Here is a 24,434-nt window from a genome sequence, read left to right as displayed (position 1 = left end):
TCTTCTTTTTCAACATCAATTATAGTTTTTTTTGTCTCTACTAAAAATTTCTTCCTGGCAAAGCCAAAGGCAGGATAGAGATTGCCACCCAGGAGTTTGTTAATTTTCCCTGATCTGCTTCAGAGCAAGAATTAATTGCTCCTTCTTCCTCTGCCTTCTTAAATTTCAGATTTGTCAATGTCATTTTTTATTTTTATCCTATAATATGCTGTTTATTTAGTTCTTTGTATTCCAGAAAAATATGCAAACTGTGTTTAAACCTCATGGCATGAGATCAGAGCGAATAATGGGACCCTAAATTACGTTAATTAAATGAGAGCCATTTGTTAGTGATATTTCTTTAGAATATCCTGATATTTCATGTCATGTTTTGTAAAAGTGTTTGTCTTAAAACCTGTGTGGTTTTGTGGTGTTGAAGGGATCTCTGTTTTGTGTTACAAGTTAGAAAAAACTGTCCATAGTCTTCCCTAGAAAAACATATTTCTTAAATGACTCAGTGCTGGCTGGGAACTGTGATTATGAAAGCCATAGGGGGCTCATCGTAAGTATTATTTTAGTTTTGCCTCATGAAATGTGTCAGTATATACTAGGTACTTTTTTAAAGCTTTGCAATGGTCTAGAAGTTATAAATTCTACTTCTATTGAGAAAAGCCAGTATGTTACATATTTCAAAGCAGTAAAATATCTGACCCTGAATAACAGACTCCATAAATAGCTACTCTAAAAGCCTCTTTCCTGAAATAAACCCTTGCTGAGGAGGAATGGCAGTGGTACTCTCCAGTGGAGTGAACTGCTGACATGAGTATTTCTTACCTTACGGCATTTAAGCAAGGCTTGTTTCGCTCTTTGTCTCTCTTCAAGCCTGTTAAAAGAAAACAGCTAGTTTTTCATTGAAGGCTGGTTAAACATATTATTTAGCATTATATATATGTATAAAAATCTCATTGGTCGGAACATATCATATTTCAAAACAATTACAGTCTGTTTCAAAACAGTTACGGACAAAAAGTTACAATTTTTGTCGGTAGTAGGCATAATTCATTGGACGAACAGGTTATTGAGGTATCATCAGTGGCCTGTCATGTATCTCTTCTTCTCTGCTTACAGGGAGAACAACCTGAAAAGTATTTGAGGTGGAAAGACTTTTTGGATGTATTGTTTTTTATCTAGTCCTCTCACCTACTGCTTATAGTTTGAGGCAGCTGACTTGAAATATTTTCACATGTGGCCGAGCTGTAAGGCTGCAAATTTTTTGCCAAGTTTTCTCACACTTGTTATGGCGGGGGGGGGGAGAGTGAATCCTTTGCAAATTAGCTAAATACCTATCAAGTCCCTTGCAGCTGGAGCATGCAAGTCCTCAGATGTACTTATTGGGGTAATTCCTCACTCATTTTTTCACATTATCAATTCTATGATAATGATGAAAGAAAGTAAAAAGAATGAAGTAAGATAAGGGCTGGAAAGCAGAACTGCGCTAAGGTCAGAAGGGGACGACTAAGAGAATGAGGAAGGTACGAAAACTGACAAGCAGGGGATAGAGAGAAGGGAACACGGTCATGTGAGAGAGGGAGCCTTGACCTACAATTAGAGGAGGGGAAAAAACAAACCTGGAATGAAAAATTAATTAAAAAGAAGTAATTACTGAAAATAGAAGCAAAGAAAAATTCCTTTTTGCCTCTTCAGTAGGCTTAGAAGTATTTCATTCCTTGTAAAATACATTATTGATAGAATAAACCTTCACATGTTAACATAAGGTTTGTTTTGTTCATGACATTTTTAGGAGGCAAGTACAAAGGCTATTCCACACACATATAAATGTACTTCTTTTATAGTTATTAACTATAATATTGTATTTTTTCCTCAAAAAAAAACAGATGAACAACTTTTTTTTGAAAGCTATAATTTCTTAAAGAAGAATACTCCTGAATAAATTAGGAATTCTCAGAATTTTAAATGCATTAGTATGGGTGTCTTTATCAAGAGACTAGAGGCAGGCAGCTCTGGAAATTTTCAGTTTATGAAAAGAACAAAAACCAAATACAGCAACAATAGTAAATTGTGCATAATTCTTGCATCTTCTCCTCAGACTGGAATGGGACACCTGCGTGTTACAAAAGAAGGCCTTCGTCTGGAAGGGGAATCTGAATTTTTATTCCCTCTTTATGCCAAAGAAATCCATTCTCGAGTGGTAAGCAGATAATCTTTCAGTAATGCTAAAATAAAATTAATGCACTTATGAACAGTTGAATTTAGGTAAAGTCCAGGCATCTGTCATGGAAATACGCACGTGTGTGTGTTGTGTATATGTGTACACACACACATTTTCCGCATATTTCACAAGCATGATCATCAGGTCCATGTTCTGATGCTACAGCAGAATTACCATTTTTTTCTTAGGCATATGATAAGAAGTAGCGCAAAAAGAAATTACAAAGATCATTGTATGTAAGTAATGCTGAAGTTTTAAGAGTGTGTAGAAAGTTTTTCATTGTTTTTACCAAGATTATTATTTAATGCAGGCTTCCCTGTGAAACTGCATGTTTTGTTTATCCATCCATTACAGAATAGTTTCAGTATCTCCAAAAATAGTGGATCCTATTGGAAAAGGTACAATTTCTCTAATAAGTTCGGTTTTGTCACTTCTAGGACAACAATATTAAATGTATGGTATCTTTATGTGTTTATATAAAATCTACAAGACTAAATAGAAAGAGTTAGGATTTAATCTTGTTTACCCAGACAGAAAATTTTGTTGTTGTTATTGAGTTAAAAAAGGAATAACATACTTGGTCTAAGAAAATATTTATCCAGCAGATTAACTTTAAAATGGCACTGAAAATGGGTATGGTATGAAAGATTTTTATTGAAGTACTGGGTTTAGAGGAAGGAAGAGAGAATCTGAATTGATTTTTAATTATCCAGGTGAACTCTGAAACTTACTCCAGTGAAATTTTTGTAGAGCGAGATCTGTTTCTGGCCAACAAAATGTGTATTTGTCAGAACTATTGTCTGTAATCCAAACTCTCACAAAATAAAGCCATGTTTTATGAACATTGTAATTAACCAATGAGACATTTCATTGAAAAAAAGTATTATTCAATGAGAGTAAAAGCCAAATATGTCTCTTTCATTACCTCAAACATGTAATCATCCTCACCAAGAAGAAATAGCCAGCTATTGGACTTTTCTGAACCTAGGAAAAAAGTGTTTGTATTGCTATAGCAAGAGAAAATGTAAATAAATTTATCACAATGAGGTTTTTAAAATGCTTGATTACTGAAATTTAAGCAATGCCAACATATTTTATGTCCATTAAGCCTTTCTTTTTGTCTTTTTCTGCAACAAGTATTTCCAGTAGAGGAACAGCTCTTACTTAGACACTGAAATTCCATTACTAAATCTATATTTCCTTTTTTTTTTTTATGCTGTATTCTTTTCTGCCTCATAGGCAGTAGGAAAACTATTTATGTGCTTAAATGAATTTCCCTGGTGGTTGTTTATCCACTGAGACATGTAACTTTTAAAGACCAGCATAGCTGATACTTAAGAACTCACTCTGCCCCCAAAAATCATTATGCAGTGTTAAGCTACCATTCGTGCTCTTTTAATATTCCTTCCAGCTCTTAATGTGTTTAGTACAATATAGGAAGAAGGAGGTGTGGCAGCATCTAATACAAGCTTAGCTGTCTAATGACCCATCGTGATCATTAGTAGCATGCATTACGTAGAGCCTTCAGGCTACTGCATGTCTCTTCCCCCTGTGAACTGATAATTCATCAGAGGTTTTTTATTTGCTTGCTTGCTTTATAAAACATTTGAACTCTTTAGAGGCTTAATTGCCTGTAGCTTGATCTCCCAAGTGCCAGCTATATATTTATTCTCATGACATTGCTTAATGGTTATAATTTCTTTTTCTAAGTTTGTCTGTTAGACAGTTGGGCCACTCACAGCTATCAGAGCAGCTTTCTCCCTGGCCTTAATGGTTTTCTCCTTGCAGTCTCCTAACAGCTTTTCTCACCTAATGAGGTGTCCAAAGTGCTAAGAAAATACATAGCAGAAAATCTACTTGCTGTGCATCATCTCTGGAGCCTATTACGAGTTTATACCTTCATTATGAGTCCAACACAGAGTTGTGGGCAACATGGTTGCATCTTAGCTGGTACATATTCATGGAAAGATAAAAGATGAGCATTTATAATTATGTTACTGGATTTTAATTAGTCAGCAACACACGCATGGTACCTGCAGGTCTAGAATACAGTTTATTCGCACTTACATTTGATACTAGAAATTACTTTTTAAATTAACCAGCAGCAGTCAAATAAATGTAATAAAGATGCCCAGATTTGTGGGTCATTTAGCACATGTACTTAAATGTAATATATTTACCTGATCTTTGTTGACCTTCCTTTTCCACTTTGTACTGACCATTAATGTTCATTCTAACACACTGCTTACTTTTTTCCAAAGACTTCCGTTATTTGTGTTACTTCTGCTAGCTTTCCCTTTTTCCTGATGTAATTTACAAAATGACATTCATTTCTTTTGCTCACTTAGTGACTTCTTTTGAGGTAGCCTATCTTCCTAAAAGATATCCTTTTTTTAAACAAAGTTTTAAGTTGGACTCCCAACTGTGTATGTCTTCTACCATTGTTATTAGATACATGTTTGTAGTAAAATTCTTCCTGTAAAACATGTTCAAAATTTTGAGGTTATCTATCTCATATCTTAAGCATTAAATTACAATGGGAACATGGCTTGAGAGTGATTTTCAGAGGTTAGCCCTTCAAGGTGCTGCATAGTCTCTCAAGTCCGTAAGACGCAGCAGAAGCCGTATGTGAAAGAGACTAACCTTCAGCAATATTCCGGTAGTTAGAAACTCACTTACTTAGCTAGGAAGGAGTGTCGCCTCTGAGGTCACAAGCAGGCAGCTTGCCGATACTCTCTTCATATCCTGTATTCCCTGATAACTCTGGCAACTGAGATCTGCTTCGGCACTCTTACCAGTTACGAGGTTCCTGTCCTTTAGATAAAAAGTCTGCTTTAGTATGAAAGCACCTGTACTGCAAAAAACTTCCTCCCCTCTTTTTAAGTCTGCTACTGTGGCTACAATTTGCTGATCCAAATGAGCATGATCAGACTTTCTGTCCCCAGATAATTTTCTGGTACTTAAGTAAAGACAGTGGCCAGTATGATCTCCCTGAAAATCAGCTGCATTTAAAGAGCAGCTGATTACATTCAGGTGCTAAATTGAAGAAAAACAAAGAACCCACTCAATACCTTCCTCACAAGGTTTTAGGGCACTTCCAAATGACCCCTGCCAGGTCTCTTGCCACGAACTGGTTTCATTACTGTCTGTATATCTGGTCTGATTGGGCACAGTGGGCAGCTAAGTCTTTCAAAACAGTTACTCATCTGCTCTTCAAGACAAGGAGAAGCTTGGGGAGGCTCCAGCAGGCCTGAAGTACAGAGAGTTTGAGTGGGAGGTCTGGGAATAAGTAATGGAAACAGTACACTGCCTGGGGGGAGTTCAACAAGCACAGCACCAAGACATGAGTTAACACAAGGAGGTGTTTTGGTTTTGGTGAAGTAATTCCATGCCGGCTGCAGTCTAAGAGTGACATGAAATTTTGCATTGCCTACCATATCTAGTCTGAATTGTGGTGAGGTGTGGTAGGGATGGATGAAGATGCCAATTACACCTGCTCAGCATGCCCTGGTGTCCGTAAGTAGCACAGAATGATGGGTAGGCAGGAGGCTCTGATGGCTCTCTGAATGTGCCAGCTGTGATGCAACCTGTGAGGAGAGTTAAGTTGAATATGAGTGCCATAGCTTTGTGACCTTCAGATGTGATTTTGTATACTGGGACACCAGGTGTGCAACAGCACGGGGTGTATTAGGCTCAAATCATGGTGCAGGGATGTGGACAGGCAGGTGATGCTGTTCAGTCTGCTGATATACTTCTGTCACCCTTCTGAGTGGTGGACAGGGAGACAATTTAATTTAGGCTGACGCTCTTATCTGTACTGTCATCTAGTAAAGTCAGCTTTGAGCTAGCCAAGTTTCTCCATCACCCACTGTGAATTTCTTTGCCGGGAGAGTCAGTGCCATGTGCCAAGATCAAGCCAAAGCATGCAGGCTGCATGGACCACTGAGGAAGCAGAACACACGTGCATGTTTCTCACGAAGTTAATATGACAGTATAAATTTGTAAAGTGGGGTACTCGCACTTCAATTAAATGGCCATCTTCTGCGAATCTCAATTATGTATTGAAATGTAGTAAATCTAGTACTTAAGCATTTTTTACCAAAAGATAAAACATTAGCAACCATGTTCATTGGGCCAGTAACACAGATTTTGTTCATCTGAAGTATTCTCTAATTTTTTTCTTAGTTTAAATCTGATTTGCCCAGATTACTTGATGGCATCTGTGGATGGTTTTGTAGCTGCAAAGCTCTTCCAGTGACTGAGTTAATATAAACACTGGATTAAATTTTGAAAATTGTTAACAAGTCTAATTATTCTGCTGAATCTACTTTTTTTTTTTTCCTCCATAATTCAGGACTCATCACTGCTTCTCCAGTCTACTCACAATGTGACTGTGAACGCTCGCAATTCAAATGGGGAAGTCACAGGCAGGTTAAATGTGGGTAAGTCTTAAGTGATTTTTCTTTGTTCACTGTTTTGAAAACATTGTTGTGAATATTTGCAAGGGGCTTCGAGGATATAAAGCACTAAACACGTTATTATTTTTTTACTGTTATGGCCATATTTGAATAGTCTGGCTGCCACTCAATAAGTACCAACAGTATATTTTCAATTTCTCAGTTAAGCATTAATTCTGTAAATATTTGAAGCACTTCTTTATTGCAGAGTTATGCAGGAAGGGTCACTGCAGAAGTTACTCTTTTTCTTGTGTAAGTATCTTGATAGTTGCAAATAATTTTCTAAGAAAATACAACAGGAGAACATGGCTAGAGAGGTCTGTCTGTCTTTCTTCATTTCCTGGTATTCCAGAGACTAATACATTTGAGCAGCTGTCCTAAAAAAAATGCCAGTTCACAAGCTGGAAATGTACATGTTTTACTACGTTTGGTGGCAGTTAAGATACATTGGTTTACTGGGTGAAATCAATAGATCTAGATAGATCTAGGTGATTGATCTTGGCAGCAAGGATAAGCAGTCCTTAATCATTAAATTGTTATTTTTAAGGCAAGAAAGGCAACAATATGTGTCAGATACAACAGAATTTTTCTTAGTTTTGTTAATTTTTTTCAACCTTCATTTGACTTTGGAGAAAAATATAACAATTTAATAACTTGTTTCTTCTAAGATCCTCATGCAGCAAAGCATAAATTCCTACTTATTTAACTGTTAAGACTAACCTGATATGCTTAAAGAGTTAACTAGACTGGGACCCAGATGAGCACTGATGAGCAGCTTCTCCATGCTGATGGGTCTGTGTAACTCCTGTGACATTTCCTAGTTGAAGAATTATCATATCAATTCATTGAACTTTTTGCAAGCTTCACTGTTTCCAAACAAACTTCAAACAAAAAATGTAATTTAAAACTTACAAAGGAACCTGCTATTCCCCTTAAAAATGTGTAAGTATACAAATTAATCACAATTTGGCCTTTAAAACTTTTCAGATGTCTTTTTTTTTAATTCAAGCTATTCATAAAGATCTGAATTACTTCTCTTATCTAAACAAAATAGTAGCATTCATACCTCATTTTGATAATAACTAAGGGTATGAAATGCACAGTTTCATATTATTAGTAAAGTTATTAAATTAGTTTGCAGTAATTAACTATACAGTGATCACATGACCAAAACCGAACACATCATGTGGTCAAAATGTATGATGTGGCACATATGCTGTTGATGCTGTCTGCTCCGTACTGTTTGTGGGTGCCCATCATGGGACCAGATGTGTATCTGCACCGTCATTGTGTGCCCGTCCTGTCTGATGAGCAGTTCTTGGGAGGTCCTTTGGGAAGGGCAGACCGCAGAGCAGATCACTGACCACCACACTAATTTGTCCAACCTGATCCCTGCCAAAGGCTGAGAAACTTACAGGTAAAACCATGTTAGACAGTAGCCCAAAGGCCGGATGAATAGTTTGACAGACTGTGTCCCGCCTGTGTGACCTAGAACTGTGAGTGGGAAAGGTATGCTGTAAAGAGGTTCATGAATATTTGCTCCCGTGTTGTATTTAGGCACTTACCAGAGAGTGGCCCCATCATTAACAGGTGCTTTTGCATGAAAGTGAAAAAAGCTGCACTGATTTCTGCTGAACTCAGTTCTGTCACCATATTCTAATATACTCATTATGCCCTTCGGGGAGTGTGTCCCTATGGAAATAAGGCACCTCCATATTTCAGGCTGGAAACATGACATACCTTTGGCAGGTGGAAGGTGCACTGCTTCTCAGACAATGTTTCTGCATGAACAATTAAGAAACTTTGTTGGGGAAAAACTGTCAGCACTGAAGAGTGATCTAGACAAATTGCCCGTTTGGACTTTGGCACCTGTAGTGTAACTGAGGTCCATAAATGAGCAGTCTAAGATATTCACCCATAGTGTATCTTCCCTGTTAACAACAAGAACTTCAGTGCTGAAGCAGTGTAAAGGATATATTTTCCTGAAAGGAAGGATATTTCAGTTCTTGTGCCAGCCAACGGGTATAGATCTTACCTTAGGAAAATGAAGCCTGGCAAAAGTAACAACAAATCGCAGACCATCTTTTTCTTTATTTTTCTCCCTTCTCAGTCACCACTTCGTCTTCTCCTGAGAACATTAACAAAGCAGTACAGAAAGTGAGATGGAATGTGCTGCCTTAAATAAATAGAAAGTTAAAAATATCTGCTCTGTAGGGCTAGAGACAATCTAGATGGAAGAAAACTTGTGAACTGAAGACCTGATAGACAGAGAAGTCAGTTCAAACCCATGCTGTAGAATATGGACTGTGGTGTTTAAGGGGGAGAGTTCTGCTGGATGGGAACTGTCTCGTCAGTAGTGACTCATTTATAGCAAGTACCACCCATATGTAGTATTTCCCCTTCTTATTAGTAGATTAATTCTGTTTTTCCAGTTTTCATGGCCTGCCCTATCTTGCTCTGTTCCCAGCAACAGGCAGTTCAGTGGTTTTTGTACCTCACGATGTCAAGCCTCTCTAACCTTTTCCTAAGGGAAAGCCAAATACTTAGTGTTACTCAGACAAAAAGTTGTCTGGCTGTGCACAGGCTCTATCTGGCTTAGGCAATATATGAGGAAACTGGTAGGAAGGAGCAGAGTGTAGACTGGAAGACCTGCATCTCAAATCTTCTAAAAGTGTTCAGTGTATAAAGGCAATTCAGATTCAGGGAGGGAAGTTCTGACAGCCCTCTGGCTTGCTCTACAAGAAATACTTAGGTAGGAGGGTAAAGTAATGATTTGAGCCTGGGAAGATCAAAACTACATCAAAAGGAGTGCTAAAGTGTATTTGCATATTATTTGATGTTTAAGTAATCACTTTTTGATGGGCAGTTCTATTTATTTAATTCATTAATAGTTGGTCTTCTGCGCTGTCTGGTGTACTTGGTACCATTGTAAATACTAACATGAAATATTACTGATATTAAATTGTACTAATTTTAGACTGATAGAAAAGTGTTGAAGGAGCAGTAAAAACTTAACGCTGTAAAGAACCCTGTTAATACCTAAAGATACGGCCAAACAACAGCTACTGCGATAAGTGACAGTCTGTTGAAGTAAATGACGATCTATACCTAGCTTGGTATTTTTAGCCATTGTCCTTAGCCAGTCATAAAATGCATGCATGTAAGGTGATGTTCCCTTACAAGAAGTGTGAAAGATAGGTGTGGGGCTGATTTACTTCCTATGCATAAGCCTTTGGTAAAGAATGAATGCCTTCCACAGTTGCCACCATGCTGGAATTATGTCTTAATAGTCATATTCATCTTATAAATCTGAGTAGTTGCCATTGTGAAGGAGCTGTATAGATAAGTTTGGGATCGTTCCAAAGATGACAGTATAATCTAGTATCACTCGTAAGTTCATAAAAAAAATACCTTTTAACACGTAGAAGATTGTGATTCAAATGATCTGTTAAAATATTTTAGTAAGTTGCTAAGAGTGATTTAAATACCCAGTCTTCACAGAAGTAATTCACGAGAGAGATGTCAAACAAATCTTCACTTGAGGAGTTTCTATGAAATTCCTCACATGAGGATAACAGGCACATACTACGCAAGAATGAAAAAGGTTTCCCTCATGAATCACAGGTATACTAAAATGACATAAAATGCAAGCAACTTCCACCACAAGCACTCTTGTTTCAAAGTTTCTACATGCTCCTCAGTGTACCTGAATGACAGACATCTTGCAGGAGTTATCTGGACATTGTAGCGCTCTAAAAAAAAAATGCTGTAGATCTTCTTGTGGTTTGGACTGTGTTTCATAATTACGCTGCTTTCAGAAGCCTCACTGAATGCAAATACACTTAACTGCTTGCCAGGAAAAGAATACTTTCAAAATAATAGGGATCATAACTGAAAGAATCAAACCAGTTCCGTGCTTTATTCTTTTTTTCACTTCAGTATCCCTCTGGATGACAGATACCCATTTTGCTGCAGTTACTCTTGAAAATAATTTGAAATGTATGACCAAGGAAACTCACATTAAAACCAAGTAAATAATTAAAAAAAAATTTAAAGCAAAAAAGGAAATGGGATTTCTAGTTAAGGGATTATGGGGATGTGATTGCTTTGGGAATATATTTGGGAGAAATGGGACTTAAAAAAAGGATGTTGGCAAACAGACAGCAAGGAAAGAATGTAAGCAAGGTACAGGATAGAGAGTCAGAGGAAATTTAGAAAGCCATGGAGAGAGATGCTTATAGGCAAGGATGTCTACAGAACAGAGAGTAACTATTTTAATTAGAATAGCTCCTGCCTTTAAAATAATGAATAAGATTCAGATGTCATTATCACAGCTTGCTCATCAAACTTCAAAACTGAAATACCTAGAACTTTCTTTGATAATCCAAGAAAGCAGCTGAAGAAAGCTGCTACCCATCATCTCCAAGATTGCTGTTCTTACTACTTGAAAGCCTTACTCGATCCTAGAATAAAAAAGAAATGTAGCACCCAGAGCCATAATAAAGCAACTTACTGTAAAAAATTATCAAAATTTTCCAATAATGAATAATAACAAATATATAATCTATAGAAAAGAAACATATAGAGTATATAATCAATTATCAAATACTTAAGAGCAACATTGGTATCAAACAGCGAATGATGCTTCACCGAAGTAAATGTTAAAGAAATCTCTTTACCCTAGGTCTCCCGCAGCAGAGTCTCAGACTTCCGATCTTATAAAAATAATTAATTTATTTGGATGGTACAGCAGAATGACAGCTCGAGCTGGGTGCCTCCGGAGAGGGACCCTGAAACAAAGAAACCCTGGGTTTTTAAACCCTTACAATCTATGCACCCCCTCTCCACGCGCCCTTCACGCACCTCTTGGTCCAATGGTCAGTCTCTTCACGCGCTGTCCACGCGCCCCGTGGTCCAATGGTAACTCGTGGTCTGGGGGCTCAGCTGTTTCTCTTTGGTTCTCCGCCTCCGAACTCCTGGCGGGCCATTTGTTGTCCTTATCTCAATGGTTTGAGGCTTCTGCTGACAAAGTTTCCTCCTTATCTTCTTCCAGACCCCCCTGTAGCCAAGCAACCAGGTCAGGATGAGTTTATGATATGTGACCTGGAATTCCTTCTCCTGCTAACTGATGCTAAATGAAGTTATTCGGACAAAAGAATATATTTAAAAGAATAGAGTAGAATTAAAAAGGTTGATTAAACTTATTCTGTAACAGTAAATATATGCTTGCATATACAGCCTACCAGCAGATGAATATAATATAGTCAGATTTTCCAGTGGTGTTCCAGTGCCAAAAATTAAAGTGGATGAAAAGCAGCATGTTTCTGACTATCTTTACTGAAAAGTAGGGCCAGTTTTTGAAAAGACCTCTTTTGCAAGGATCATGTAAGGAGCCTTCAACCTACGGAAGACCCTAAGTTCTGCTTGTAATATGTCTTTTTCAGGAGAAAAAAAAACCCAAAAAGCACAAAGGAAAGAGGCTTCCAAAGTCATGCAAGGTCTGTGAGAACAGATTCCAGTACAGTGGCCTGCTGGTCCTCCTCCTAGTTCAGTCATTTACAGCAAGGAACAGTAACACCAGTAGCTTCAGGTCAGGGGTATCAGTTTAAAGTATTTAAAGCTAGAGGGAATTTATTTAGATAGCTGTGTTACAAAGCTGTTCTGCACTTTGAAACATGAAATCAGCACCACTCAGAAAGCATGAGAATATGGTACAAGTCAAAATGGTTTATGCAGTTTGAAAACAGAATTAGTGTCAAAATTCTGCTTAGGGACTATTTTCATGTCCATCACATTAATCTGAACAGCTGTTACAAGGAGCACTTGTGCTATCCCGCCCCTCTTTTTTCAAACAGGAACAACATTCTAAGGAAACGTGCCAGTGTCAGTACCTAATATATTCCTTCATTAGCATTAATTACCATCTATAAACTACTGCTTTCCAATGTGAAATCATTGCTGGTTTTCTTATCAGCATTTTGATATTTCAAGTGATGGTATTTTTTCATCAGAGACATGATACGAAGAAAACAGTGTTAATGAAGCATGATGTATGTAAGATGAGTTTGATGGTGTTTTTACAGGGAAAACCCTAAAGCCAGTTTCATAAACTAAACTTAATTAATGACATTGTAAAATCATTTAGCTTTTCCTTCTTTATTTTTCCCAGAAGGCTTTCATTAAAAACTCCATTTTTGTCCAAGTAAGTTCTTTCTTATCTTTAAGATAAAAGCCAGAACATATTTCTTGAAGATCTTTGTACTGCAGGAAGATGATTATTTGCACAACTTTAATTGCTGTCCAGCTGGGTTATAAAAAGGAAAGATACAACATAGGAGTAATTAATAGAAAGATAAACTGAAAACTTCAGTGAAGTATTTTTGAGGTGATTAAGTCTTCCTATGATCAAGAACTTACAATACTTATTCCAAGGGGATTAAAGTAGGGATTTTTACTGCCAGAAGTATAAAAATTTTAGCTACCGATGAATCTGATCATATCAAGACATACATGCTAAATTTTATTTAAAAGTAAAATTTAGTTGACTCAGATCAGGCAAAATTTAGAGAATGACAGGTGGCTGCTAAAACATCCTACAGACTTTTTAACCGATCCTCTGTTCTGATTTCCTGTTTCAATCCATGGCAGATGCGTTTCTGTTCTATATTAAATGCATATACTATTAGTCTTTTGTGAGACCATTGTGTATTTAAACGGATAGAATGTTGAAAAAAATTAAATAGCAGAAAAAAGTAAGTAGTAATCAATATACATTTAAATTAAAGCTAGCTAAGGGCATTGCCATGAAAACTTATTTATGAAAGAAGTAATTTAGTCATTACACCGACAGTTTAATATTTAGACTCAAATGAACAGTACCCTCTTCTGCAAAAAAATACTATGGATGTCTATTTACCATGTATAGTAAGGTGCTTACCATAGCAAAATTTACACACCCTGTTCCCAAAGATGATAATCTTTATGAGGAAATATGGTACTAATGTTCAGGGTCAGCGATGCTGACTTAACCCAGACTTTAAACATCCTCTAGAAGTTAATCCGGTAGTTATGTGTATTGCCAACTTGCTTAGATATGCCAGCATCACAGTTAAGGAGAAATTCAACCTGGCCAAAGGGATTTGAATCCTGTGCTGTCAGTTCTGTGTCTAGAAGAGAAAAGCAATATGCACAGAAGTCTACAGAGCTCAGCTCTGAAAAAAAATGCTAATGTTTGGGAAATCATTTTTTATTTAGCAAAAGAACCAGATAGTGGATACCTGTCTCTCATCAGAGAATTACTCATCTGAGTAGCCCTGTTCTCTCTTTATTTCAATGGGAGGAAGGAATTAAAAATAAGTGAAAAAAAGGGGAATATTTTATAACCTTCTTTACTTTCACAGTATTCAGTAAATTTACAGTCCCAAATATATTTTGGTTCGTATGGTGCAGTAATTATTAACGTAAGTTATTGGATGATAATTTGAAGATAATAGTTATTGCTAAAGGTGAGGACAGTTCCTGTACTTCCTTCCTTTAAAGTAATAACAAGATTGAGTTATTGGCATTGGTTGATGCTAGATGACTTTGTAAAGGTTAGCTTAGAATAGCTGAAATTTATTGTGACTATAATCTATTACAGAATTTGGATAATTCAGTATGTCTAAAATTCTAGTCATTTCAAGTGTAACAGTACTTTCTACTTAAAGCTAACAAGACTCCCGACGGCAGGTAGTGGCCAAAAAAGGAGGCAGATCCCTGTATTTTTACAGCAGGTCTGCAGAAGCTGCCTCCGTGTGCCCCCCTCCCCTCCCCCATCCTGGTGGACAATTTGAACACGTGTAGCCACACTGTATCCCTGTGTCAAGGAGGTCCAAGAGGATACTAGGCTGCATCATTCCACTGCCGGGAGGCTGCATCTGCAATGCTGTGTTAAGCCCTCTCCAGGATGGCAGAGCTATGAGCAAACTGAGGAGACTCACACGAGCAGCCATTAAGATGGTCAGGGAGGGGATGCACATGAAGTGTGAGAGGCTGAAGAAGTGGTGTTTGTTAAGAGGGCTTAAAGGCGGCGTCTAACTTCTGCCTGCTGCTAGGAAGGCTGGAGACAAGATGAAGCCAGACTGTTCTTGGAGGCACACTGCAAAAGGGTGAGAGGCAATGGTCATAGGTTGCAGTGAGGCAAAATGCAACTGAATGGAAGTGGGGGAAAAAGATCGCTGTTAGAATGGTTAACCGTGGGAACAGGTTGGCCAGGGAGGCTGTGGAACCCCCTTCCTCAGAGGTATTAAAACTCCAGCTGCACAAGACCCTGACCACCTTCATCTGACTTCCAAGAGCTGACCCTGCTGTGGGTAGGAGGCAGGAGCAGGTGACCTCCAGAGATGATCTCTTGATTTGCAATCCTCGGTGGTTCCGGCTTGCCCACTCTTCAGCTGACGCTCTGGAAGGGCTCAGGTTGCTTACAGACCCCATGCCAGACTTCACAGTCCGATGTAGAAGTCACAGATACTCTAGGGCATCTAGAACAGTCTGAAGGCCAAGCAGGGAACACCAAAGTACACGTAATGGTACTAGGCAGCTATGTTGGCAGCTGAGCCCCGCCCCATCTGTTTAATTGGTCCTCTCACATTGTCCTCTGCCCAGATCCAGCAGGCACGCATGGAATACTCCTGAAACACATACACTTAGGGCTTGCTTTTTCCTCCAATTATTTTTTTTAAAAAAAGAATTATCCGTTATACAGAAGACAGAGTAGTTAAAGTATTCACTCCGGGATGAGAGACTCAGATCAGCTGTCCTCTCTGCATACAAGGTTTCAAATTATCATGGCTCATCTCCTTTAGTACTTTCCTTTTCACGTTACCTCTCTGAGGTGTGTTTCACCTTTTCCTGTTGAAGTTATTCATCATGCAACAAATTCTGGATTCATTAGGCCTGACAGAAAAGGTGACACCATAGCCTTTTTGTCTAGTCATTGCATGAGAAACATGATCTCCTATTCCTGCCATGGTTTCTACATACAATAATCCATTTTGCAGTGAAATATTTCATGGGCGTATTTTTTTAATATTTTAATAGATTATGGATATGCAAATAGATTATACCTAGATGGATAAAGACATTTAGTTAGCTAAATCACTCTGAGAGGGGAAAGTACTACCATCTAAATACCTAACACTAGGTTGGGGTGCCAGTGTCTGCATGATCAGTGTCTGCAATGATCATTCAGAACCAATTTTTTTTAACAATCTCTAGACTTGGGTTCAATCATAGAGAACAACAGTGTATAAGAAGTGCTGCCAGGAAGACAGCCTTACTTTGATCTGAGAGGGCATAGTTGTTGCATCCATTGCATAAAAGGCGAACTGAGAGAAGAAGAGGGAACAGCAGCAGCAAGTGTTCTGTTAACGTATTAGACATGCTTTTCAAGGTGACGAGAGATGTACGATATGGACATAAAATGTATATATGCAGCATGCTGCATATTCTCTGTAATAATGCATTGGTTCTAATAAAAGACTAGCAAGTACTTCCCTATCATTCCATATGAAAATCTGACTTAATTTTATGCTTCTGAAAATAATGGCTTTACATTTATTGGTATTGTATTACTCATGGAACGAGAACTGAATCTGTGGGAGTATTACATTGTTAATACACTTTTAATGAGATCTTATTTTAAGTAAGGTGCTTTAATTTAATAAAAATTAACTAAAAAATGAAATTGCATAGCAATACCCCAAAGTACTCAGGATTTTGGCTTATATTCAACATTTCAATGATTCTAGGTGGTAGGAGAAGAGTGAGGCATACAGAGCAGGGGACGGCCATAGGTTATCAGAAATGATGGATAGCAGAAGAGTAAGAAAAGATCTGAAATTAAATAACTTCAGTGTTGGAAAGCCTTTTCTTCTGAAAGATCTAAAGACACAATTAAGGGCTTAGTATTTGGCAGAACTAACTGGATTTGAAGAGTCAGCCTACTTGTTACCACGTTCATTTACGTAAAGCATTTGGATATGTATTTCATGGCAGGCTCTATTTTTGGTAGAAGATTCTTTGCCGTCTTGTCCTTCTACATTTGTATTGGCCTGGAATTCAAAGGTTGGGTAGCAGTAGAAGGGAATTTATTTAAATGCTCTTCAACTGAACTGGACTGACTAATCAAAAGACCTTCCTTCCCTGGAAAACCCCTAGGGGAGTCAGGAGTGAGGAGGAGAAACCAAAGGGAAGATTGTTTAGCAGTGTGCTCCTTTGCAGGCAATAGGTCAGTTGGTTTTGGAACAATTTTTCATCATTTAAAGTGGCATCCTCAGTGTCAAGAGGTATGTGATGTGATGGTCACCTGAGCTATATATCAGAACTGCACGTGTTAAAGGAGGAAGTGTAAAGAAACAATGGGCAATTACTGGTCAGCCTGATTAGCAAGGATAACCGATCGACCTGGGAATTCCTGCGACACCTCTGGCAGCAATGGGAAAACTGTTCAAATGCTCTCTATAACCTGCGTTCAGCCATGTTATATTTTTAATTGCAGGATTCTATCAATAAGTATGATTATATAGTATTAGCTGACTTACATGTAGTTAATATACTAGGGTTGTAAACAAAATGCATTTAGGAATTAGGACATTAAAGTGTCAGATATTGAATCTGGCTGCTCTTTATGAACTGAAAACTGATCTTTCTGGGAGCACAATACAATTAGTATTATTGCAGTGTAGCTAGTGCATGTGTATTGTGAAATACAACTAAGAGAAATTAATGGCTACTTTTCATTACATAAATTTATTCCCATTTCTTTAAAAGCCAATTACTGCTTTTGGAAATTTGTTCCACGTATACTGAGATGTCTCATCCTTAGCATGAATAAAACATATGCTTGAATTTGGTTTACCCTAGCATTCCCTCTAAAGATTTAAAACACATCAGTTATTATCCGTACTGTTCTTTGATAATGAGGACAATATAGGACAATCTTTGTCCCACTTTACTGGAGAATTTGTGTTGAGAAAACCATGGACCTGAAGATTTATTCAAGTGTGCAAGGTCCAGGATCAAACTGGTAAAAAAAAAAAAAGAAATCTGGATGCAAACCCAACATGGGCAAGGCCATGGGAAGTGTATAAAACGTGCAGCGAGTGCTCTCAGTGCTTCCAGAGTTTTTTTGTATTTAAGTGTAGCTTTAAAATATAATGGGCGTAGTTCACAATGCACCCATCTTAGGTCCCACCTAACTGCCCTCTACATGCTTAAATTCAATGTTTAAATTCTCCTAACTCGTGCTCAGGAAAAAAGTTAAGAGCAACAGGCATCAAACTTTTCTTAAGCAATAAAAATCGCTAAACACCTTAATGAGTCACAGTGTGACCAGAAACATCTGAAGTAGGAAAGTGTTAGCAAGTAGGGATAGACTACATCTGCATTAGCAACCAAACCACGCCAGGCCCCCCAGCCTGCATCAGGGGCAGATGGCACGCACAACTCTCAGCCCAGCCTACTTCCCTCCAGAATGGGAGAGCTTCACCCATCCCGTCCACGAGGAACAGCCCCTGGTCAGGGGCATCGTCTGCGAGGTTGCTGTGTGGTACAGGTTGAGACAATGCCAAGGACCCTGCTACCAGATCAGCAGACACTGGCCGTGCTTGTGTCTCCTCTGCCTTGGCTGTCTCTGATTTATTGGTATAGATGTATTCGGTAGCTTGTTAAAACTTACTGCTCAGCCAGGATGAGCACTTCTCTACAAATCCTGTTATGCCTCTTGTTCCTCATCTATCTAAGGAGACTCTTCTCTGTTTTTCCCCTGTATCACTATTTTAGGGTAGGACTCCCTCAATTTCTTATGTTAAAGGTGTTCTGCCTTGCCTGGAATAATCAGGCATTAAGTGAGTGGAAAAAAAGAGAAGAGCCCAGGAATGTGCTTTTATGTGGTCTGAATGTCAAGAGGGGTCAGTACGTACATGGACCAGTTAATTAAACTGGTACATACTGCATCTCCAGTTGTATCAGTATGAAGTTATGTATGGACACCATGTCTGAAATTTGCATTCAAGAGCACAGATGAGAAAGTCAGTCTGCACAACATGCATTTGTTATCTATGTCTGCTTACTTTGGTTAGATGAGAGAAAACAGAATATGGTCCACAGTATCTAAATGCTATTTAGCATGTATATATGCATCCTAAATTCAGTTAAAGCAGCTCCTGTATCTTATAACTATTTTCTTTTGTCATGTCACATCTCTCTGTAAATTAATCTATGTTCCATAACAATCCAATTAATAAAAACCTGTCCATTTTCTGGCAATATGCAGATGTACAAGTTACATTAATTGATTCATGCTGTTTGAGGTAGGTCTTTCCTGTTCTTACATGAGAAACATGAAAAATCTTTCTTTGACAAGATTGCTTGTGAAATAGATTCAGCAAAATCGAGAAGCTAAATGTTCTCCTAGAAGAGATCAAGTTAGGCCTGGTGCAAATCATGTCACACTTCTCCAGTTCTTTCACATTTTTTTTTTTCCCCCCAATGCTTTATGATCAATGAAAGCTTCTGTGTCTACCAAGGTGCTGAGAAGGGAAGAGCACAAGTGCCACTATTGAGGCCCAGCAACTTATTTTCAGAGATGACTGCCTTTGAACCAAGGAAATCAGTAGATAGCATTCCATCTAAACATACAGTATCTTCATCACATTAAAGTATTCTTCTGTGATCATGTGTAAATAATTAACAATTACATATAAATGAACAGTATATATTTCTGAGTCTTTTAGAGATATTGCCGCATATTGTTTGCAGGCTTGCACAATAGTTCAAATACACTTAACAGCACTTTCTAATTCGTACTTTACTCACACTATAAAACCTCGCAGCTTAGAACTGAATCTGTGGAAGGTCTTGGGGGACCTACTTTGCTTTAAAGTACATACACCTAAAACATAAGTCTTCACGGTCTTCACTCAGTTATTAATTCTTTTCATCAATAAATATTCTATAGCTATATAAAAATATTTGCTTCCAGCATGCCAGACCTAGTAAAATATTGACAGCACTGAAAAGAAAAATACTTAACTATGTCAGAGCCTACAGAGTAAGCATTCTCATTTCTATCATCTCAGCTACTGGGTCTAATCCAGCAGACAGTTTAATTGTGTGCTTTTTAGAATAAGGTCCGACAAGCAGGTCAGAAGAAAAGGTGGTTGCACAACTTTTCTCCATCAGTCCTACAGCCAGCATGTTGGCCCTGGAAGCTGGAGACGTGGGTTCCCTTCCTGTGGACAAAATAAAGGCTCCAAATAGTACCTTCCTTTTCTATGGAGTGTAAAACATCTTCAATTAAAGAGACCAAGAATCACTCCTAAATCCCTTCCAGCAAAAACACCGTAGCCTCAGTGTGCCTGAATCACCCAGCCTGTGTCATGTCAGACACCAGAGGCTGTGATTTGTGTTCCCCACACTTGCACTGAGCACAGCGATCACGGTGTTGGATGAATGGGAAGGATGAGAACCGGCCCCTGCAGCACCAGTAAAGTTGACAACAGCCAGCTTACTTAGTCCTTTGATTTGTTTGAGTAAACAAGTATCCACCTATACTGCACAAATGGGCGGTTCCATTACTGCTGGTGGGCAGAAACAAGAACAATAAAACACCTTAACCCAGATTTTCTAGGAAAGCATTGATAGGGATGCATCCTTGCCTCACCCAGAACTGCTTCTTTCACTGTTAAAAAAAAAAAAAAATGATGTTTAACACCTTTCACTGAATAACAGTATTTTTTTCTGAGCTCACTTTCTGCAATACACTTCTCAGAAATGAAGTCATGTGCTTTGGAGGAGCTTTAGACAAGAGCCCAACTGAGATCAGTAAGGCTGTGCCTGGGTGCACATGTCCAACAGAGTATAATGTACTGCACAGTACAGCCCTCTGTCCTGGCCGTTTTCAAGCAGAATCATAGTGGGTTTTATGCCTTAAAATTGTTGCCCTAGTTTAGGACATAATGGCTTCTATAACCTTCTCTGTGTTTGGTGGGCAATTAAAAGCAGTACTTTGCATCTGCTGAGTGAAGCTATAAGCAATTTGTATAGAACCTTATGGTATGCATCTCTCACATCAGCTACCATGCAGGTTGTAGGAAATACCTGAGTGTATTTCTTAGCAGAATCAAATCATCCGTCACCTAATGCCATTTAAACTAAAAAAAAAAATAAAAAAATCCTATTTCTTTTGAGATCTACTGCCTGGAATGTATTTTAACATTTTATGGGAGTTAGGCATGGTAAGACAGGTTCTTACTGGGAAGGAAACAGCTCGGTGCCTCTCGGTCCCATGGACAGTCTGCAAATTACTTTTAATAAAAATTGCTGAAAAGGAGTCTTAACTACTTTGACCATTCTCTGTAATTTTAATTCTGAACATAGATTTAGATGATGACTCTATCAAACAGACATTCAAACTTGAGCGATAGGAATTTTTAAGTGATCAGGTTGTTACAAAGGGGAACATTAAGGGTTTGATTTTTATCTGCTTACCAAGCCAATACTGTACAACAGGATGTTTTACTGAATTTAGGATCTGGTATGATGTAGAGACTCTCTTGCACACAGTTATTTAAATTTCTGGAGTACCAGATACAATTGCAAATACTCTCATAGTCTTTTGAAACTCTTCTAGGAACTTCATCAGTAACATGTTAGACATGTGGAGCTTAACTGGCATTTGTTATGAAAAGCCGAGGGTCCTGCTCTTACATGGGATGCCTGTAGCATTTGAGTCTCCCTCATCAAAAGGGATGATGCTGCAAAGCCTCCGGTAATTACTTTCTGTGTTTCAAAAAAAAAAACAAACCAAAAAAACCCCAACAACATAGGACTCATATTGATCAAAGAATCTTAACAGTTTCAACACCAAGAACATGAATGTTTGTCTTGATCAAATCGTGAGGGATTTCCTAAATTTCCTGGAAACCCAACTTGAAAGCATGACTCCAGGCACAGTTTTGAACAACAAATTACATCTTAGAATATCTGGGTGCTTCATGATCCTTAATGTACTTAAATGAGTCACTAAAGTAAGACCACAATTCACATTATTAGCAATTTATATAGAAAAGTGAGGAAAGCTAATGTAATTATTCTACTGTGCTTTGCAGGTCCTAAAATGGTAGAATTCCACGGTCAGCAATTTCAGATCAACTCAAAGGACGGCAAGCCACTTTTTACAGTGGATGAAAATGAGGTTGTAATTGGCACAGATAAACTTCGAGTTACAGGTTTGTAACCGTTTAAGAAATGCCCAAATAACAGCCACAAGAAAAGCACAATAAAAATGGCATTTTTAAATACATCATTGTGTGTGAACACAGGTGGTGGTTTTACCTCATTAGGAAACAGAAATCCAAAGATATTCTGACCTTTTTCAATAAATACTCAGTAAGAACTTTTAACAGCAAAATAGTAATATGTATATATAATGATGTATATATCTGTATGTGTGTATTTTATTTTGAAGCCATTAACAATTGCAACTGTACTGGTACATTTTTTTCTGAATTATTTAATGTTTCCAATGCACAGTGTTAACCGAGGTGGAAAAAATTCTAGATATTCTAGTTTGAGTTGTATTGAGTTTTATTTGTGAAAACTTTCTAGACCTTCTCTGATATTTTTATATGGTTTTATCTTTCAAAGTGAAAGCCACTGTATTTCTGCTCTGTGTGTAGCACCTCTGTCACAGGATGGTATTTGTAATATATTTAAAATGTTATCTGTCAAAAGACAAGCTTGTCGTAGGCTAGTTCTGCAAATCACCAAAGTACTCATTTACAAAGTAAGATGTCAAAGTTATCCCACGAAAAACTATTTCCTTTCATATGACCTGATAAACTCAACCTTCGTTTTCCAGGTGTAAGGTTGCATTAAAACAGATACACTAAGGTGTGATTTCTCTTTAAGCAGAAGAGTCCATCAAAGGAAATACTGAAATTTTCCTGTAACTTGTTTTCAGTTGCATTTTTAATATTTTTAACCTGACTGCAACTATGTTAACTTTTAGTAATTATTGGTCCTCTGAAGTCTTGAGGTCTTAATTTGAATGGATATATTCATAGTATTTCACTGTGCAAAACTACAAATGTGGTAGTAACTATACAGTTACTGTTTCAAAGCCAAAGTTAAGTTATAATAAATGTGTTAATAAATTTTGTTTACGCCTGAGGGTCTTATCTTAAGTTTTTTACTTTTTAACCTAATTGAAATTACAACTTTGTTTAACCAGGAAACCCTATCAAATAATTATTGTTTGCCCAAGGGATGCTAAACTTTAATAGAAAAGCATGTTTAACAAAGATATGAGAAACTGCGTAATTGTTAACTGATTTGGAAAAGGTCTATCTCTGCTTAAAGTAAGTAAAAATCATTCATACATGAGTTGAAACTGTTATGCTAAAACATGTATTCTGAATTGTCCAATATTACTGTTTACACTACAAGTGTAATTGTTTACTTTAGCAGGTATTTTAGAGAGACATATTGCCTGTTTCTTTTTTACACTGTAGTACAATTCAAAAGCAAATCCATTAAAATCAGTGAGGTTATTTCAGTGTAAAATTGATGTGAGAGGAGATTCATGCCTCCTTTGCTTCAAATGGATTTATTAAAATTGTGATTTAAATGATACTATTAACATGAAGGATAAATTAGTAATACTTTGCATACAGAGATAATTTTTTAAACATTTTAGACAGAGAACAAGATCAGCGTGAAATAAATTTTTAGAAGTTCATAGCATAAGAAACAGACTACCTCTGGCTTAAAACACACAAAGAACATTCAGGTTTTTTTATGTACAATATACCAAACTATTTGATTTTACTTCTCCTTATTTATGTGAATTATGAAAAAGCTCAGTAACGATTTGTAAGAAAACCTGACAATTTTCAATGAAAATACAGTATAGCAGAGCGCTACGTGATTATAGTATTTCAGGAAAAATGAAGAAGTCTAAGAATAAGCTAATCCAACCCAACACCTCAGAAACTGTCATTTCCCAACAATTTGGTATGTTTGACCTCATACTATTTCAGCCAGACATCTTCTGGCCCATTTTATAGAACAGCATAACATCAGACTCTGTTCTGCACAGAAGAGCAAATGCCTGGGGAAAGCCACGATCGGCAAAGTGTCTCAGATGCCCCCAGGGTCAGACACAGGTCTGGATGCCCGCGTTCAGACCATGGAATTGACCCTCCAGTCCACGCAGCCTCAAGCATGAATGGGATGCCAAGACCTGGCATGTGGAGAGCTCTCCTGCTGGCCACATGCAGTTGTCTACCTTAGGATGAGCTCAGCGGCTCGCTCATCTCCCCTGAATGTAGTGGCTGAGTTCAGATGCTAAAGCATAAGCATCCGGCAGAGTCTGGAACCCCTTCGGGTATGTGACACCACATGGTATCACTGTACCTACAGGAGACGCTTCCTTTGGTCATGGCAGCTGGAGGCCAGGCAGGATGTACAGGGTAGATGACAGTAGGTACATACGATTAGGCGACTCAATTCTGCCTCTAGCTCATCTGTGACACCTTCATCACAGGCACTTAAAGCGTATGAAACTGAAGCTCAGCTTAACCCTTCATGACAATTAATGCTACCTGAAGGAGCATGTACTCCAGTGACATCCTCTTCAGTAACGACCTGCATCTGTTGCAGACACTTATTATGCTGCTACGGAGGCATCAAACATGAGCATTTTGTTCTGGTAGGGTTGTATACAT

General features: G+C 37.9%; 1 protein-coding gene across 1 annotated transcript in view; it reads left to right on the top strand.

Moving 5' to 3' along the window:
• Window positions 1-23,935, top strand: part of LOC104159241 (gamma-sarcoglycan-like) — a 69,111-nt gene extending 45,176 nt beyond the window's left edge. The window contains exons 3-6 of the mRNA XM_009697095.1: window positions 2,087-2,188; window positions 6,564-6,651; window positions 21,816-21,935; window positions 23,748-23,935. Of these exons, the coding sequence (XP_009695397.1) occupies window positions 2,087-2,188; window positions 6,564-6,651; window positions 21,816-21,935; window positions 23,748-23,935 (498 nt within the window). The remainder of the gene's footprint in view (window positions 1-2,086; window positions 2,189-6,563; window positions 6,652-21,815; window positions 21,936-23,747) is intronic.
• Window positions 23,936-24,434: the final 499 nt, after the last annotated feature.

This window comes from Cariama cristata, unplaced genomic scaffold (assembly GCF_000690535.1).
Source record: "Cariama cristata isolate BGI_N322 unplaced genomic scaffold, ASM69053v1 scaffold28513, whole genome shotgun sequence".
Lineage (NCBI taxonomy): Eukaryota > Metazoa > Chordata > Aves > Cariamiformes > Cariamidae > Cariama > Cariama cristata.
The sequence above is the reverse complement of the archived record's forward strand: the minus strand, read 5'-3'. Positions and strand labels throughout refer to the sequence as shown.